This window comes from Xiphophorus hellerii, chromosome 13, assembly GCF_003331165.1.
Source record: "Xiphophorus hellerii strain 12219 chromosome 13, Xiphophorus_hellerii-4.1, whole genome shotgun sequence".
Taxonomy (NCBI): domain Eukaryota; kingdom Metazoa; phylum Chordata; class Actinopteri; order Cyprinodontiformes; family Poeciliidae; genus Xiphophorus; species Xiphophorus hellerii.
The window spans coordinates 763,880-779,793 of record NC_045684.1 but is presented as its reverse complement, the minus strand read 5'-3'; the positions used below and the strand labels follow the sequence as shown (position 1 = coordinate 779,793).

At 46.8% G+C, this 15,914-nt stretch overlaps 1 protein-coding gene across 2 annotated transcripts; it reads left to right on the top strand.

The window, feature by feature from the left end:
* Window positions 1-5,456: 5,456 nt before the first annotated feature.
* On the top strand, window positions 5,457-14,351 carry prdm1b (PR domain containing 1b, with ZNF domain). Of its 2 annotated transcripts, XM_032581803.1 has the most exons (7): window positions 5,457-6,292; window positions 6,413-6,721; window positions 8,845-8,964; window positions 10,023-10,263; window positions 11,438-12,339; window positions 12,430-12,558; window positions 12,855-14,351. In XM_032581803.1, the coding sequence occupies exons 2-7, from the start codon at window positions 6,551-6,553 to the stop codon at window positions 13,428-13,430; spliced, it is 2,139 nt and encodes a 712-aa protein (XP_032437694.1). In that variant the 5' UTR covers window positions 5,457-6,292; window positions 6,413-6,550; the 3' UTR covers window positions 13,431-14,351. The 2 variants fall into 2 exon arrangements, with proteins under 2 accessions (XP_032437694.1, XP_032437695.1); XM_032581804.1 differs by lacking the exons at window positions 5,457-6,292; window positions 6,413-6,721; window positions 8,845-8,964 and adding an exon at window positions 9,705-9,836.
* The last annotated feature ends 1,563 nt before the right edge of the window (window positions 14,352-15,914 follow it).

The following is a 15,914-nucleotide window of genomic DNA, read 5'->3' as shown; positions in this document are numbered from 1 at the left end:
TGAAGCGTTTACATGGTTTAATCCAGATCTGACAGCGTTTCTGCTCTGCCGCAGCTGGAGCTGCGATAATCAATCAGAGCTGCAGTATTGATCAGTTATTGATCTGTTATCGCTCGGTGGAATCCTGCAGACAATAAAAGACCAGCAGCCAGATTAAGACAATTAGGCTCCGTTTGTTTTCCAGAGAGCAGGAGAAGCTGCAGGAGAAGGAGATTAAACCAGCAGATTTAGGTCAAAGTGATGAAGTGTGGAGGAAGGAAGGAGGCGGGGCCGGGGAAAGGGGGGGGATTGGGGTCAGAGAAACCGATCGGTGAGGAAGAGGAGGAGAGAGGAAGAGTCTGATCCCTGACTGATCATCATCTTCCTCACCTGCTTCCAGGAGCTTCCTGTCTGGGGATTTTCCTGATCTGTCTAGACTCCTGAATCAGCACTCACTGTTTGTTTTTCTTTCCTCTTCCTCCTCCTCCTCCTCTTCCTCCTGGTCAGCCTAATTAGCAGATATTTTTATTGATCTGGTGGATTTGGTGCTGAAATCCCTTCTCTGTCTGCCAGACAGATCTGGACTAAAGTCCTCATGTTGAGCTGGGGGAGGGGGGATGTGGGGGCTGGGGGGGCTAATGTGGGGGCTAACCCACCTGTTAGCATCGGTTCAACAGCATGCAGATCTGCTTCCACCCTGAAAGTTTCTGTTTTCCTCCAGAACGATGAAAAGGGAAAATGATTCATGTGATATTTTTTAGAATCTATCTGAAAAGTGTGGAGTGTATTTGGTGTAGGTTCTGACGGGCCGAGCTGGACTTCACCTGCTGTGCCTGGTAAAAGCAGAAGCAGTAAATGCGGCGGCTGCAGCGCTCTGCTGCCATGAAGCTTCACAGCTCAGAGTGTCAGAATCTCAGCGGCTCCCAGATTTGCTGCTGCTGATAACTGTGATATTTTCACGACACGTTTAATGAAGAGGAAAAAAGTTGTTTTGTTCTCAGAGGAAGCAGCAGCTGCAGAGAAAAGGCCAGCCACGTCAGTTTGGACCTTTGCTCTCGGAGCCACCATGATGGCTGGAAGCCGTGAAACAGAGAAGTCAGATGAAAGGCGGCGCAGCGACACGTCTCCTGCTGCAGCCTCGCATGTCTCAGAGCCGGACGATAATGCTGCTGATAAGGATGTTGCTGCTGAGGCTCTGGCTCGTCCGGCTCCTTCCTTCCTCTTCTGTGATGGCATGCAACCTAGAGGAGGTGTGAAAACGTCGGGTTATTTTGGTCTGTCACGCTCAGACTCTGAGAAACTCTGACCTGCTGCCGCTGCTGGGAATCTGAGAATCGCTTCGCCTCGGCCTGGAAGGAAGAGCGGCGGGCCCAAACGGGACGGTTCTGAGACGGCCGCAGATTGAAACGCGGCGATGCCTCTGCAGCAGGTGCATCACCTGCACCTGCTGCAGGGGGGGTGGGCGGAGCCTGGAGCGGGCGAAGCTTCATGAAGCTCCAGGCGCAGCGGCGGCGAAGCTAACCTCAGGCAGCAGGCCGCCTGACGCAGACGGCTAAAAATATCTGCAGAGAACACAGAAAACCTCCGCGGTTCTGAGAACGCTGCACTAATCTGAGCAGAACCGGGCCGGGTCACGGCCCAGAACCCGGCAGAACCCAGTAGAACCCGACAGAACCCAGTAGAACCCAACAGAACCCAGTAAAACCCAACAGAACCCAGTAAAACCCGGCAGAACCGGACAGAACCCAGTAGAACCTGACAGAACCCAGTAAAACCCAGTAGAACCCGGCAGAACCCGACAGAACCCAGTAAAACCCAGTAGAACCCAGTAGAACCCAACAGAACCCAGTAGAACCCGACAGAACCCAGTAAAACCCGGCAGAACCTCCCAGCAGCAGATTACTGGCTGTTGTTGTTTCACCCCCTCCAGATTAAATGTCAGATTCTGTTTGTTCCAATCTAACCTGGATTATGGCTGATTTATAGATTACATATGTTATTTCCCACATATGGAAACAGGATTACTTTCATAATCCTCAGAGGGTCGAGTCGAGTTTAAGGTGGAAATGATTTCTTTAAGGTGGAAATGCTACAGGTTTACTGCGGCTGTAAACCAGCAGAACCTCCTCAGTGGTTCTGGTTCTGGTGAATCCAAGTCTAATATTTCTGAAAGTTTCTCTTCCTTCAGCCGAGACGTTTCCACGGGAAACCAGAACGACTTTCAGGATTTTGTGTTTTTCAGTGTAGAAAAGTATTGGCACCCCGACCCGGCCAACCAGAACCGGTTCTGACCTCAGTGGGTCTGAAGCCACAGAGAAAGGACGACACATCTGAAAAGTGTGGCATGCATCTGTATTCAGCCCGTCAGAACTCTGAGGTTTTTCTCCACCAACTTGCCAGAATTTCAGTTGGATTCTGGACTTTGACTAGGCCATTCCTCATGAAGCTCCAGTTTCTGCAGCCTCTAAATGATTTTCTTCCTGGATTTATCTCCATCCATCTTCCCACAGCATGATGCTGCCACCACCATGAATCACTTTTACTTTCCTTCGCTCTTCCAGGCGTAATTCTCTACGTTATGTTTCAGATAAAATGCGATAAATCGTGTTTTACGTTCAGCTCTGTTAAAAACAGAGACACTTTGAGGAAAACAATCAGGAAGTGATTTCCGTGCTGCTGCTCAGATAATCCAGGGTTAAATGGATCTGATGTGGAAAGCGGGTCAGGCTCGGTAAACAACGCGCCGCCGTTCCTCTGATTGATCATCCACTTCCTGTTTGCTTCAGTTAATCCTCTGGAGCCACAGCTGGAAAACAAGCAGCCGTCAGCCAATCACACGCCAGCAGCTGTGACTCAGCCGTCCGGTCCGGTCCGGTCCAGACTGGACATCAGAACCGAGAGGAAAGGTCGCTCTGTGTTTAATGGCTGCAGGGCCGGTCCGATCATTTCTGGGGCCTCGGGGGCCCCGCTTCCTGTTCAGATCATCACCATGAACAACATCCCATAATGAGACAAGAGCGCCGGACCCGCAGCATCAGGCTGTAACCATGGCAACACAATACTCAATAGCTGAAGACTATTCAGTTTTACAAAAATCCTTTAAATCTTAAATGTAAAACAATTTAAAATCTTTTAATTGATCTCTGTTGAAACCTTTAAATTAAATGGAATAACTTTAATTCTCTGTAAATGGGTCAGAACTCTGTAGAGCAGGTCTGGTGGGTTTTCTCTCTTCCAACTTTGAACATCTGCAAACTTACTTATGGATTCAGGTCTGGACTTTGACTAGGCCATTCTAACCCATCCCATAATATCTCTGTCTGGATGTTGAGGGTGGTTCTCCTCCAGGGCGGTCCTGGATTTATCACCACAGCATGATGCTGCCATCACCGTGTTTCACAGTGGAGTCAGGTGAGTTCAGAGATGCTAACCGAACCTTTCCTGGTTTTCCTTTCTGTCCGTCCATAAAGATTCATGGACGTATTTAGGGGTATCGGTGTACAGTTGGCTCAGCAGAAATCCAAACAAGCCAGAACAAAGTTAAGGTGTGAATACTTTTGTAGCCTGGTGGTGGAAGAAGGCAGGAAGAGAAACAGGATCAGGAAGTGATTCACGGTGGGACGGCGTCTCTGGTTCTGGTCGCCATTCCAGAACTTTTATTTCTGCTCATTTACAGGCCGACCTGCTGGTGTTTTCTTGATATCAGCCTTTCTGAATTTTTCAAGAAAAAATCATGGTTGTCACGGAAAGTTCATTTTTGCACAAAAATCACCAATTAAATGAATGAGTTTGGCATCAAATCAACCAAGTTATTCTGAACCATAGAAAAGTGTCCTGTCTGTCTCTGTGTTGCCCTGCGATGGACTGGCGACCTGTCCAGGTGACCCGCCTCGCTGGAGACACCAGCACCTCCTGACCCAACCGGACCAGGTGGAAGAAAACGGATGGAAGGAAATAATAGAGATTTTCTTGATCTTGTGTTTCCTTCTGGTGGATGTTTCTCAAAATGGTTGCCGTGATTGTAAAGGAGAAAGAATTTCTTTAGCTAAACTGCTAACCAAATACAAAATTAGCAGAAGCTAACGATTAAGACGTCTGGTCAAATCCTCAGTTTCTGATTTTTCCACATATTTGTTACTTTAAAGTTTTTTGAACAGGAAGTGAAAAACATGATGCAACATTAAGTTCATCCAAGTCATAAACTGGGGAACATTTGGTGGCAATAACTGGTTTAAAAAGCTGAAAAACTTCAGCCATCTTGAAAAATGGCCATTATTTTGATATTCAAGCAGTTAATGGGAAACATGAACAACATCCAGCCTGAATTTTTCAGTTTTTATTTTTGTCTCCTGGAAGCCAACCTGCTCTCTACCTTCATGGCTGAGTTGCTGTTGGAGATGCTGTGGCCTGCTTCCTGCTGTCAGACTGGTTCTGTTGGTTTCGCTTGTTTTTCCTCAGGTTCTGCTCGATGTGATGTGGAAGTGACACCATGAAAACGTGTTCATGCATTAAACATGCAGTGACATCATTAGTCATATTTGTTCACAGCAAGCTCAGTCGGTTGGTCGTCACGACAACAAGCTATATGAAAAACAAAGAGCAGGTGGAGGTTTCACCTGAGTGCCTGAACCTGCCACAGTTTTCCAGCAAGGCGGAGCGGCTGCTGAGCAGCTGCTTCCTTTCTCCGGCCTCAAACGGACGTCGGGCCAGAACTTCTGCATGGCAACAGGTGCTGATTTGGAGCAGACTGTTATGAAACAGCCAGGTGTGTCAGGCGGCATCATTTGGTCTCAGACGGCTTCGGTAAGCTGACCTCAGGTCTTCTCTGATCCTGCCCGCTCATCTGCTCCCCTCCCTCCATCTCGGTACGGCGAGGATTCCCTTCGCCTGTCCTGGATGTGAGTCCAGGAGCGCCGAGCGTCGGCCAACCTGCTGTCCTGGAGCGACGGCTCTTTAGCCTCTGAGCCTGAGCCCAGACTGTCTGCAAATTAGAGAAATTAGCCCAGTCGGGCGCGGGTCAGTGAAAGAGCCTAAATCCTCTCCCCCCATCACACAAACAGCTCCAGGTTTAACCCCCAACACTGTGCAGTAAATCTGGCCCTTGGAAAGCAGCAGCACCATATGGCAGCCAATTTAGCATTTCACCGGCCAAGTTTAGAACGAAGGCGAGAGGAGTACGGTCCGTTTGTAAAGTTACACAGCAAAAATTAGCAGCAATAATTTGGGTTGTTTGGCCTGTCATAAGAAAAATGGAGCTTTATTTTTCTAAGTCATATTTTACCAAATTATTCATCCGTTTATAAAAGTCACAGTTTCAAACTAAATATTTAGCTTCAAACTAAATACGTAGCTAGCTCAGTCAGAGCTAAATGTTTAGTTTGGAGCTAAACAGTTAGCTCCAAACTAAACACTGATTCAGAAGCTAAATTTGATTGTATAACTTTACAAACGGCTCACTGAGACATACTGAGTTTAAAGTCTATCAGCGGAACATGATTCCTCACATTTATCAGTTAATGAACAGTTTATTAATAACTGCTTTAATCAAACCTGCGTTCTCACATCTTCATTACTGCTTCTGGATGTTAATGTTTGCTGAACTGGAGCAAAGATCAGAGATGCTCCTGCAGGGACGAGTCGGACCAGGAGGACCAAGCAACAAGAAAGTTGACTTTCAACATCCCACCTGGTTCAGGTTCTCCTCTGTGAACTGGACCAACATCTGGACCTGCACAGGTTCTGATCCTGCTCCAACACATTTTCCAGACTGAATTAAAGCGGACTTAGAGAGGCGTGTGTGTGTGTGTGTGTGTGTGTGCGTGTGTGTGTGTGTGTGAGGGATGTAGGTCAAGGCGATACAGTGGCAGCAGATTGCTCATTAAGTGCCAAACCAAGCAAAAGTCTCTGTTTTCCAGTGGCACCGGGCCGGCCATCTGCTCCTCCTTTATTCATTCATTAAGACGTCTTCTTTGTGTGTGTGCGTGTGCACGTGTGCACATACGTGTGGAAGCATTCATCACAACAGCCACTTGCACGACGTCACCCCGTGTTGTTGTCCAAAAGCAGCAGTAGCGTGTCAGATGGCCGCATCACGTGACCGCGGCGGCCGGTGATTGGACGGCACACGCAGCTAAAACGGTTGGCGCTGTCCCGGCTCGGGACTTTCTGGTGAGGGTGATGCAGTGACCACAGACTGAAGGAAAACCTGGACTGGCTGGAGAAGAAGCCCAAAGAGAACGGAGAGAAGGCCGAGGAGTCAGGAGATGACATAGCCAAAGACACGATGGTCCAGCAGCTGAATGAATGTGTGACGGTGAGTCTGAAGATGTTTTACTTCACCGCATTTATGGACTTCAGTGTCAGCTGTTTCCTCTCTTTACCCTCAGGTTAGTTTTACTTTAACTCAGTCCTCTCTTCTGTTTTGCTTCTCCAGAGTTTGAGCTTTAACTATCACACCTGAAAAAGGGCCTTCTCCAATAAAACCAAAGTAGTCCTGAACCAAAGCCACCAGATCCAAACCAAAAGGCCAAAGCCTGAATCTATCACCTGACGTCTGAGAATACCTTGAAGAATGAAGCTGGAGAGCAGCCTGTCGGACATGAGCGCCTGGAGGGAGGTGGACTTTGCTCTCAACTGCACCTACATTGTTCCGGACCAGGTGTCGGACCCAAGCTTCAGCCTCCCCAAAGCCATGACCTCCATCCCACGCAACCTCACCTTCGACTACAGTGCAGACAACGAGGTAACGTGTTGAGTTTCATCCTCCATCGCATCGATGTTTCTGAGTTACATTACGCTCTGTCGACCCGACTGGGTCTACAACAATAGGTCTGCTGAGCTCTTCACAAACATCTGTGGTCAGGTGAGGTCATGATGATTGCATTTAGCTTGCAGCTAGTTCACATGATCTCAGCCACTAACACCGGAACCAAACCCATCAAGACGATCAGAACCAGCAGCGTTTTCCTCTAAATGCCCTCTCTACCTTCAGGTAGATCGTTTCTGCTGAATGCGTCTCACCTGGGAGGCCTTTAGCTGTTCTGTGATCAGTTATGACCTCTGACCTGCCTCTCAGTCAGAAGCCCCTGAGGTGGATAGGTGTATTGGGGGTATATTGCTGTGGCTGAAGACAGATTCATTATCTTTTAAGGAAGAGGGAGCAGTGTCACACTCACTTGTTTTGTAGTCAACACTCAGTTTGTGGTTGCTGCCCCCTTCCTTTTTTATCCTCAGCAAGGCGACACTTTCTGTGCTTGTTCCTCTTTTGCAGTTCTCAGACTCTCATCTGTTCCTCCTCCGCCTGCAGCCGCCGCCGCTGCAGATAAAATCAAACTGTGGCCTCATTGAAGGTCCCTCACCTTGTTTGGTGCTTTTACAGATGTGCACCTAATAATACTTGGTGTGCACGTTTAATGCAGCGCCACTACATGCAGCAGGAGATTCAATACTATCTCTGGCGCTGCCCAAACTGTCTTTTTTCAGTTGCACAGTTTTCCTTCCTGTTCCTGTGGTGAGCGTATCCTGCAGCCGTTCTTTAGGGAGGGACCGTGAGCCGTCTTTTGGAAATGTGCCGTAGGAAAACTACGGTCAGACTCAGAGGTGTTTGCATGAGGAAATCAGTAAAAGGCACGTGGCAGATGGAGAGTCAGCAACGGGTGGCTGTAAGATGGGCAGGAGGGGTGCTTGGGGGGGCAGGATCTGGGTAGAGGAGGATGGGGGGGGGGGGTTTAGGATAAAACCAGATGATTAACTTTCATTGGGGTAAGGAGTCCGGCCGGGCGGCTTGTGGAGACAGAGGGCCTCAGGAGGGTGATCGCGTGGGTCCACATGGGAAGCCCCCCCACTGCCACTACCAGCCCATTATTTCACCCCCTGAAAGCCTAACATGGCTGGAACAAGCGGTTGAACAGTAGCGACAGTTCAGCAGGCGAAACAACTCATTAGTCACGCAACAGCTGCCAATCACAATGTCCCTGTCAAACTGGTTCACCTTATAATAACACAGCAATACACACACGCATACACGCACGCACACACGCCCACACAGACACACACACACCCCCGCACACACACGCCCACACACACATAAGTCAGTGGCTAATTGCCCGAAAATCAGTCACTTCTCTTGTTTCTGACCGTTTCCCTGAAAAGGATCAGAAAGGTTTGAATTTCATTTCTGGATTGTAAGTGACCAGTGTGTGTGTGTGTGTGTTTGTTGGATGTGTGCGAACAAAACGCCTTCACACTTTGTCAACAAAACAAAAACAAAATAACAATCATAGACGCAGCTTTAAAGGTGTCAACAGTCCTCACAGGTCTACTGCTACCAAGAGGACAATGATCTGTCTGGTAATGTCCTCCAGGTTATCTTGACCCGGAAACTTAGATCTCTTCCTTAAATCACTGCGTCTTCCTGAGAAACCAGGTACATTCTGTATTTGCTTGACAGGTACAGACAACAAACTGTCGGGGAATCTGCTTTTACATTCTGACTCATTCCCACATGAGGGGCATTTTGAAACCTCGGATTTCCAGTTGGCAAACCACAAACTGTTGGTTGTGTTGTTTCCTTTACGTATGAAATCTCTAGAGTAACACCTGCACCTGCAGTCAGGAGGCGGCGGGTCAGAGATCAGTGGAGTAGGTCAGAGAAAGCGGTAAGTCTCCTCATTGGTTTAGCTCGTCAGGAAGGAAAGTGGGTCATGTCGAGGCTTTAATTGGAGCGGTCCGATCCGACAGAAGAGCGTCGCGGGTCACTGACCTCAGCAATGTAAACACAATCTGTAATGGATCGAGCTTGTTCAGGTTTCAGTTACACAATAAACATGAGGAACGTGTCTGATAATTATTTGCTCTCTTATCCAGGTGACAGGTGTGTTCAGCAAGGAGTACATTCCTCAGGGAACTCGCTTTGGCCCCCTGCAAGGAGACCTCTACACCAAAGACAGCGTACCAAAGGAGGCCAACAGGAAGTACTTCTGGAGGGTAAGAGCATGCTGGCTATGAAACCTTCTCACATCAGGGAAATGAGCCTGGGAAAAGTTAAGGAGCCACAGGTTTTCGTCTTCCTCTCTTTCACATCACGTCTGCTTCTGTGCGTCAGTAAGAAAACAAAATTGCTTTCTCACAGATGTCTGCGGCGCTCAGGGCTTTTGGTGTAAATTTTAGAGGAAGTTTGTGAACTCTGCTTACACGTAACGATGGATTCAGTTTTAGAGTCATCAGAGTTTTACTGGCACTGGCCTCATATTTCAGTCACAAAGGAAGAGCTTATTGTTTGCTGTGACGGGGCTCTGGTCTCCACCCCCTCTCAGGATCTGAGCCTTTCTCTCTGATATCCACGGTTCTTGTATCATTCAGGAAATTTTCTCTTCTGGTTGAGTCAATTCCCAAAAGGAGTTTCTGACACCATCCTGTGTAGTTTCCTTCCTGTAAACCTGGTAGGGGTGTTCCTTCCTCCTCTCTATAGTGAAAGTCAGCGCTCCATGGAACAGATTATATTATCAGGCGTGTGTCACAGGTAAGACGTGCTGCCACAGGCATGCCCTGCAGCCGTCTGGCTGCTGGCCAGCTGCGCTGACATTTCACTTTCATCTGCTTTGTTCCACACAATCCCTCTTTTGGTGTTTCATTTCAACAATTAATGACGGATGGCGTGCTGCCTATGAATCAGAGAAACAGAGAACTGAGAAAGGAATCAAAAAGAGGCAGCGCACAACAACACAGTTAGCCCCGCCCCAAACCTTAAGGCTCAACAAAACAGAGACGCTGAGAGAAAACACTCAGAACAAGGAGCTACCAGTCAGAACCCACAGCAGACTGACAGCTGAGCAGGATATTAACTGTACATGGCAGAGGTGATTATTCTCAACCTGTTAGGTTTTCTTCTCTAATCAATTCAACAATCTGCAGCACAAATTTAGTCCTTTAAATTGATTACATTAATTTTGTGGCTTGGTGATTGTTCCAGCAGATAAAAGACTATTTGACATTCCTGTGTGTTGCCATATTTCCAACTTTTTGCTCTTCTTCTTCTGCTGCAGATTTACAGCGGCGGTCAGCTTCAACACTTCATCGACGGCTACGATGTCCAAAAGAGCAACTGGATGCGTTACGTGAACCCGGCGCGCTGCCTGGCCGAGCAGAACCTGGTGGCCTGCCAGAACGGCCGAGACGTCTACTTCTACACCATCCGGCCCGTGGAGCCCAAGCAGGAGCTGCTGGTGTGGTACAGCCAGGAGTTTGCTCAGAGACTCTGCAGCCAGCAGGGTGACCTCCGACACAGTGAGTTTCACCTCCAAACACAGCAGCGCTACTGCAGGGATCTGTTTACGACTGTCTGAAGGTGTACAGTTACCTCCTGATTGCGGAGAACAGTGTGAGATAAGCTGGTGCTGCTGAACTTCTTTGATTTCTCTAAAGAATGACTGAATGAGAAGCAGCGAAGGACAGATGACTATCAGTTACTTTTAGTTGCGACGCAGCACAATGACTCACCAAAATCCCTTTGCTTTTTCTTACGAGAGCTGAAAAAGGAGCTGATTGGTATCTTTGCAGTGAATAAACATGTTTTGTCCTCTTCAAAGCGAAAGAGGACACATAATTCTTCAATCTTATCTTTTGCGGTACTAGGACTTTTCTTCCTGTCTGGTCTCCAGCGGTCACTCACATATCTCAATTTGATGCGTCACTAGGTGTGTTGTTCAACAGTCAGAGAAATCTGAGGGTAATAACGTCCGTTCAAAGTACTTGTGTGAGTCACTCGTTTCCAGCTATTTACAGAACATCGGGAGGTGAAGTCATGCCCTCGCCATCCGGAAAGATGAGGCTGAAACTCATAATTCATGTGTCCATTCATCCAGTCAACTGAGGCAAAGAATGACTATGTCTCTATTGAGCGTTGCATCGTGCAGCTGTGATCCTCTGATAGTCTGTGAATGTTATCTCCAGAAGGTCAGGAGGTGGTTCTGGGTTAGCATCACTGCCAGGTTCAGGTCGCTGCAGGAGGAAAGTATGGTGGCCTCTCTTTGGAAATGTAAGGCACAGAAACCTTTGAGGGTTAGAGTCAGTGAGAACACAGAGAGGCGATTTTCTCAAACCAGAAGAGGAAAAGAAGGAGATGTGCTTTTTTTCTCTTGTGGTCAGTACGGTAATGCAGCTTACCCAGAAACAGTTTCACAAACGAAACTCAGTATTTCTGTGTTGCAGCTCATATATGACATGACACATGGACTCCCACACACCTCATCACCAACTCTCCCTCCCACAGAAAATCACTTGTACAACAGAAACCTATAAATGTCATGTCATGTCAAAACTGAAACTACTATCATTTACCATAAGAGGGCGTGCCTGGTGTGGGCGGCTGAGCCTTACTGTATGTCTGTAAACACAAAGAGCTCAGGGATGAGTGTTCTTCAGCCTTAATCTCAACACAAATGTCATTTTCTTGTTGCAGAGCACAGCGATGAAGAGCATCCCAAACAGTATCTACCTCAACAGACATTTCTTCAGGGCAGAACAAAGGAGGAGGTGAAGGAGCAGCTTGAAGACGGTGAGGAGAAGATTGACGTGGAGATGTTGGAGAGAGACACTCCTCCTGACACGCCTGACGAGCAGATCATGGACTTCAGCAGAAAGATGGAGAGGGAGGAAGATCCAGAAGGCCGAGGCGTCATTCCCTCCCCTCAGCCCGACCGCAGGGACCCCCCGCTGGGCTTGAATCACCCCTACCTATCCGACCACCGCCCCTCTGTGCCTGCTCCACACCGAGGTCTCCCGCTTCACCTCCATGGCCTCTACGGCCACAGGGAGGGCCTGGTGTCCTCTTACCCGCCACTCTACTCCCACTCCAGACATCTTCAGCCTCCTTACCAGTTCCTCCCACCGTACGGTCCTCACTATCCTCGCCTCGTCCTCCCTCCCTACTCCCCTCCCTTCCCCAGCGTCATTCCTTCACGAGGATCCCTCCGGTACAGCAGCTACCTGGGCACTGACGGAGTGCCGTACCCCCCCATCGCTCCACCCAACCTGCTCCCAGTGTCCCTGCCATACGCTCCGTCATCTCAAGGAGGCCTGAAAGAATTAACCCCAAACGTTTCACCACCAAGAGGTGCTCCAGCCACCCCGGAGCTGTCTCCGCCTGCCAAACCTGACAGCTATCATCCCTCTCCGGAGCAGTCTCCCTCCAGCTGTGAGGAGGCCATGAACCTCAGCCTGGCTTTGAACAAGAGCAGCACAGCACCGCGGAACGGACCCGGACATAAATCCCTGCCCTACCCCCTGAAGAAGCAGAACGGAAAGATTAAATACGAATGTAACATCTGCTCCAAAACCTTCGGACAGCTCTCCAACCTAAAGGTGACGAGTCTTCCTCCACAATACAGCCGCCAAACACTTCTAGTCATGGTCAGTGAACAGTTGAACTCATAGTTGTCTTCCTACCATCAGGTCCACCTCCGAGTGCACAGCGGTGAGAGACCCTTCCAGTGTCATTTGTGCAAGAAGAGTTTCACCCAGCTGGCCCACCTCCAGAAACATCACCTGGTCCACACCGGAGAGAAGCCCCATGAATGCCAGGTACGTTAAAAACGGATTACATCAGAGCACAGTGGTGAAAGGTCAAAGACAAACACAAGCTGTGACTCACACACCTTTCAGGTAACTCAGTGTGTTTTATTTTCACTGAGGCACACCTTACATTTTCATCTCTGAGTCTCTGAGGGTGCGAGTGATTCACCAAAACTAGTCCCACCTGTTTCATACCTGAAATACGCAGGAATGAGATACTGATAGTAGAAATAACATCAAAGCACCTTATCACCTTTCTTCCTGTTCAGTACTTGAGCCTGAACTTTCCATTTCATTTCTTCCAGGTGTGCCACAAACGCTTCAGCAGCACCAGCAACTTGAAAACACACCTGCGACTGCACTCAGGGGAGAAACCTTATCAGTGCAAATTATGCAACACCAAGTTCACCCAGTACATCCACCTGAAGCTGCACCGGCGCCTCCACAGCAGCCGTGACCGGCCCTACCGCTGCGCGCTCTGCTCACAGACCTTCTTCCACCGATTCAGCCTCTTCATCCACCAGCGCAGCTGCTGCCTGGCTAACTCCGCCTGTCCTGTCAACGTGCACATGAAGGAGATGGTGGAGAGCTTCGACGCCAGCCAGGAGGCAGACACGCTCACAGAAACCGCCTCCGCCTCTCAGGTAGGGGAAGCAGTGGAGCACTGGCTGGCCCGTACGCTGGAAGGAGAGGGGAAGGAGGACCAGAAGGAGGCCACGGTTCTGCTGAAAGCCCTGACCGCCGCCATCAACGCACCAGTAACACCCATGGTCCCGTCGGCGGTGCCGGTGTCACACCACAGCCCTACTTTGGGCTTCCAGGAGCGGGCCAGCGTGGTTCACCTCCACAGACGGCCAACAGTAAAAACGGAGGGACAGTGAGGGCAGGGTCCTGAAGATTTACCAAAAAAATGTACAAAAGACGGGCGTGGCTAAAGTCAGTGGCTGATTTTGCTACAAAGTGTCAACAAGAATTTCTCCTGATCCAAAATAAGAGCATCCCAAAGAGAGAATGATGCTCGTCCCAGAGCTGACGATAAACTGTGACGTACTTAAAAACTTTCACTCAGGTAGAAAACTGTTTGCTTTGTTGTGCTTTAACTTATTATTTCTGTGACTGGTTTTGTTGATATTTATTTAGATGTTGAATTTGTTGTTTTTGTTAGTTTTTGTGTTCAGAGATTTGATAATGTTTTGTCAGTGGACGGCGTTGGATCACCTGTGAACCTGCTTATTGAGACAGAACGGATCCACCTGGCACCACAAAGCCAATCATTTATTTATTTACGTTGAAATGGAAAAGCCATTGCCAAAATATTAATGTGTTTGTGGATCGTTATTCACATTGTTCCAGCTCCAGAGGAGGAAGGACACAGATTCAGTCTAAGCATTATTCACCTTCCTGTTAACAAACCGAATCAGAAAATAATCACGTTTGAGTAAAACTGTTATGTTACTGTAAAGGTGTGTGAACAGAAGCTGCATCCAAATCTGACTTCAGACAGTAGAACCTCACATTCAGCAACATTCACGTTTTGTAGCCGTGGAATAAAAATCTGTTTCATTTTGGAGTTTTGGTGAAAACCTCCAGAACCTTCCTGTAAAAACTCTGCTGAGTCTGAAATGTAGTTTTGTTTTTGTTTGTTTTTTTACTTTATCTTTTGTACAGACTGTTATGTAGTTTATTTTTTACAAACAGGTTATAAGATACTCAGGATTTATACGTGAGAGACTATTTTGATGATACTTTTATATATTTACCTGAAGTAGCACATTAAAGATATTGTTTCTATAAAATAAACAGTTGGTGTTTGTTTTTTATTGCAGTTAAAGCAGCTTGGAGTACATGTAATAACTCCTGAAGTCATATGATTAACGCAGCAAATCATAAAAAAGATAACATGTTCCAACATGCCCACACTAATAAATGATGTTACCTTTTGCACCAAGATGGCAAACAGCTGACAAAAACAGAAACTAAAAAAACAGAGCCTACTGTACACTTCAGAACCTAATATTTATAGTTATTTATTAAATCTTTTTGTGTGAGGGCTAGGTTAAATATTTTAGTACAGAGGCAGATTGCTAACGTTAGCTAGCTGTTAGCTAGCTATGCTAGCTAGCTAGCATACAGCTTACCTGTTTCATGCGTCTTTCTAAACTCCTCACCGGATCTGAACGCGAAGTTCTGCAGAGTTTCTGTTTGCTTTCCTCTGGGTTTTTATATTCTTTATGATTTATGTAGCTGCACTTTGTATTAGTGAAGATTTTGCGGATATCTTCCCTGTTCTCAGACGATCACTGACAGCCGTAACAAAACTACATAATTATGAGTCACGTTATTGTTCCGATTAAAGCAAAGATGGAAGTGAATATATTGGACGATATTCTATCAGTTTAGTGATATTTTCACAGTTATGGTTTTAGTCTTGAAATAAAATCTGGAGTCTCCGATGTTTGAAATACAGAGTACAAATTGACCTTTTGTGTTTTAATTGTTTGTATATTTAGAATCAAACATTGAAAAATATTTCATTATTTTCACGAGATTCCAAAAATAAAATGTTGTATTTGTGACTTGATTCTTGTATCAAAAATCAAATATTTATAAAATGGCTCATATATATATATATATATATATATATATATATATATATATATATATATATATATATATATATATATATATTTTAAACATCTTGTACAATATTATGTTCCAAAACAAATATCAAAATCAAATGAGGTCACATGATGTTTTATAAATGTTTGATTTTTGGTATGAGGATAAAGTCAAATATCATAAAATGTTTGCTTCTCACCCAGACTGGTTTCACCAGGACCCCAGCATGTTTTAACAGGCCCAGGCTTTTCTGTCAGGCATATATATGGACCACCATAAGCGCGTCTGCTCCACTTCTACAAGCAGCTGCACACTTCAACATGAACAAATTGTCACTAAATGTCTCATAGACGTGTAAAAACACAAAGTTCACACTTATGAGGCCAAAGTTTGTAGCTAGAGATATTTCAGGAATTCACTTCCTCTTTAGATTCTTGAGGAAAATGTTCGTCACGCTGAATTCTCTCCTGTCATCTGCAGAGTTGAGGCATAAATCACAAACATCGACTTGAGTTTTAAATTCAGGCTCAAGTTTCACTCCAGTCACCAAAATAAAAGACTTAAGACTAAACTTTGACTTCAGCCCAAAGACTTGACACCTGACTTGGACTTGTGATCCGAGTCTGGAGTCTCAGTCCCAGTTTTTATTTGATGTAATGAAGAAGCTCCAGGCTGCAGCTGCTGCAGGATGAACCTGATGTTAGTGGGATGCTAACGGCTCCTAGCTCCAGTTCATGCTAGCTGTA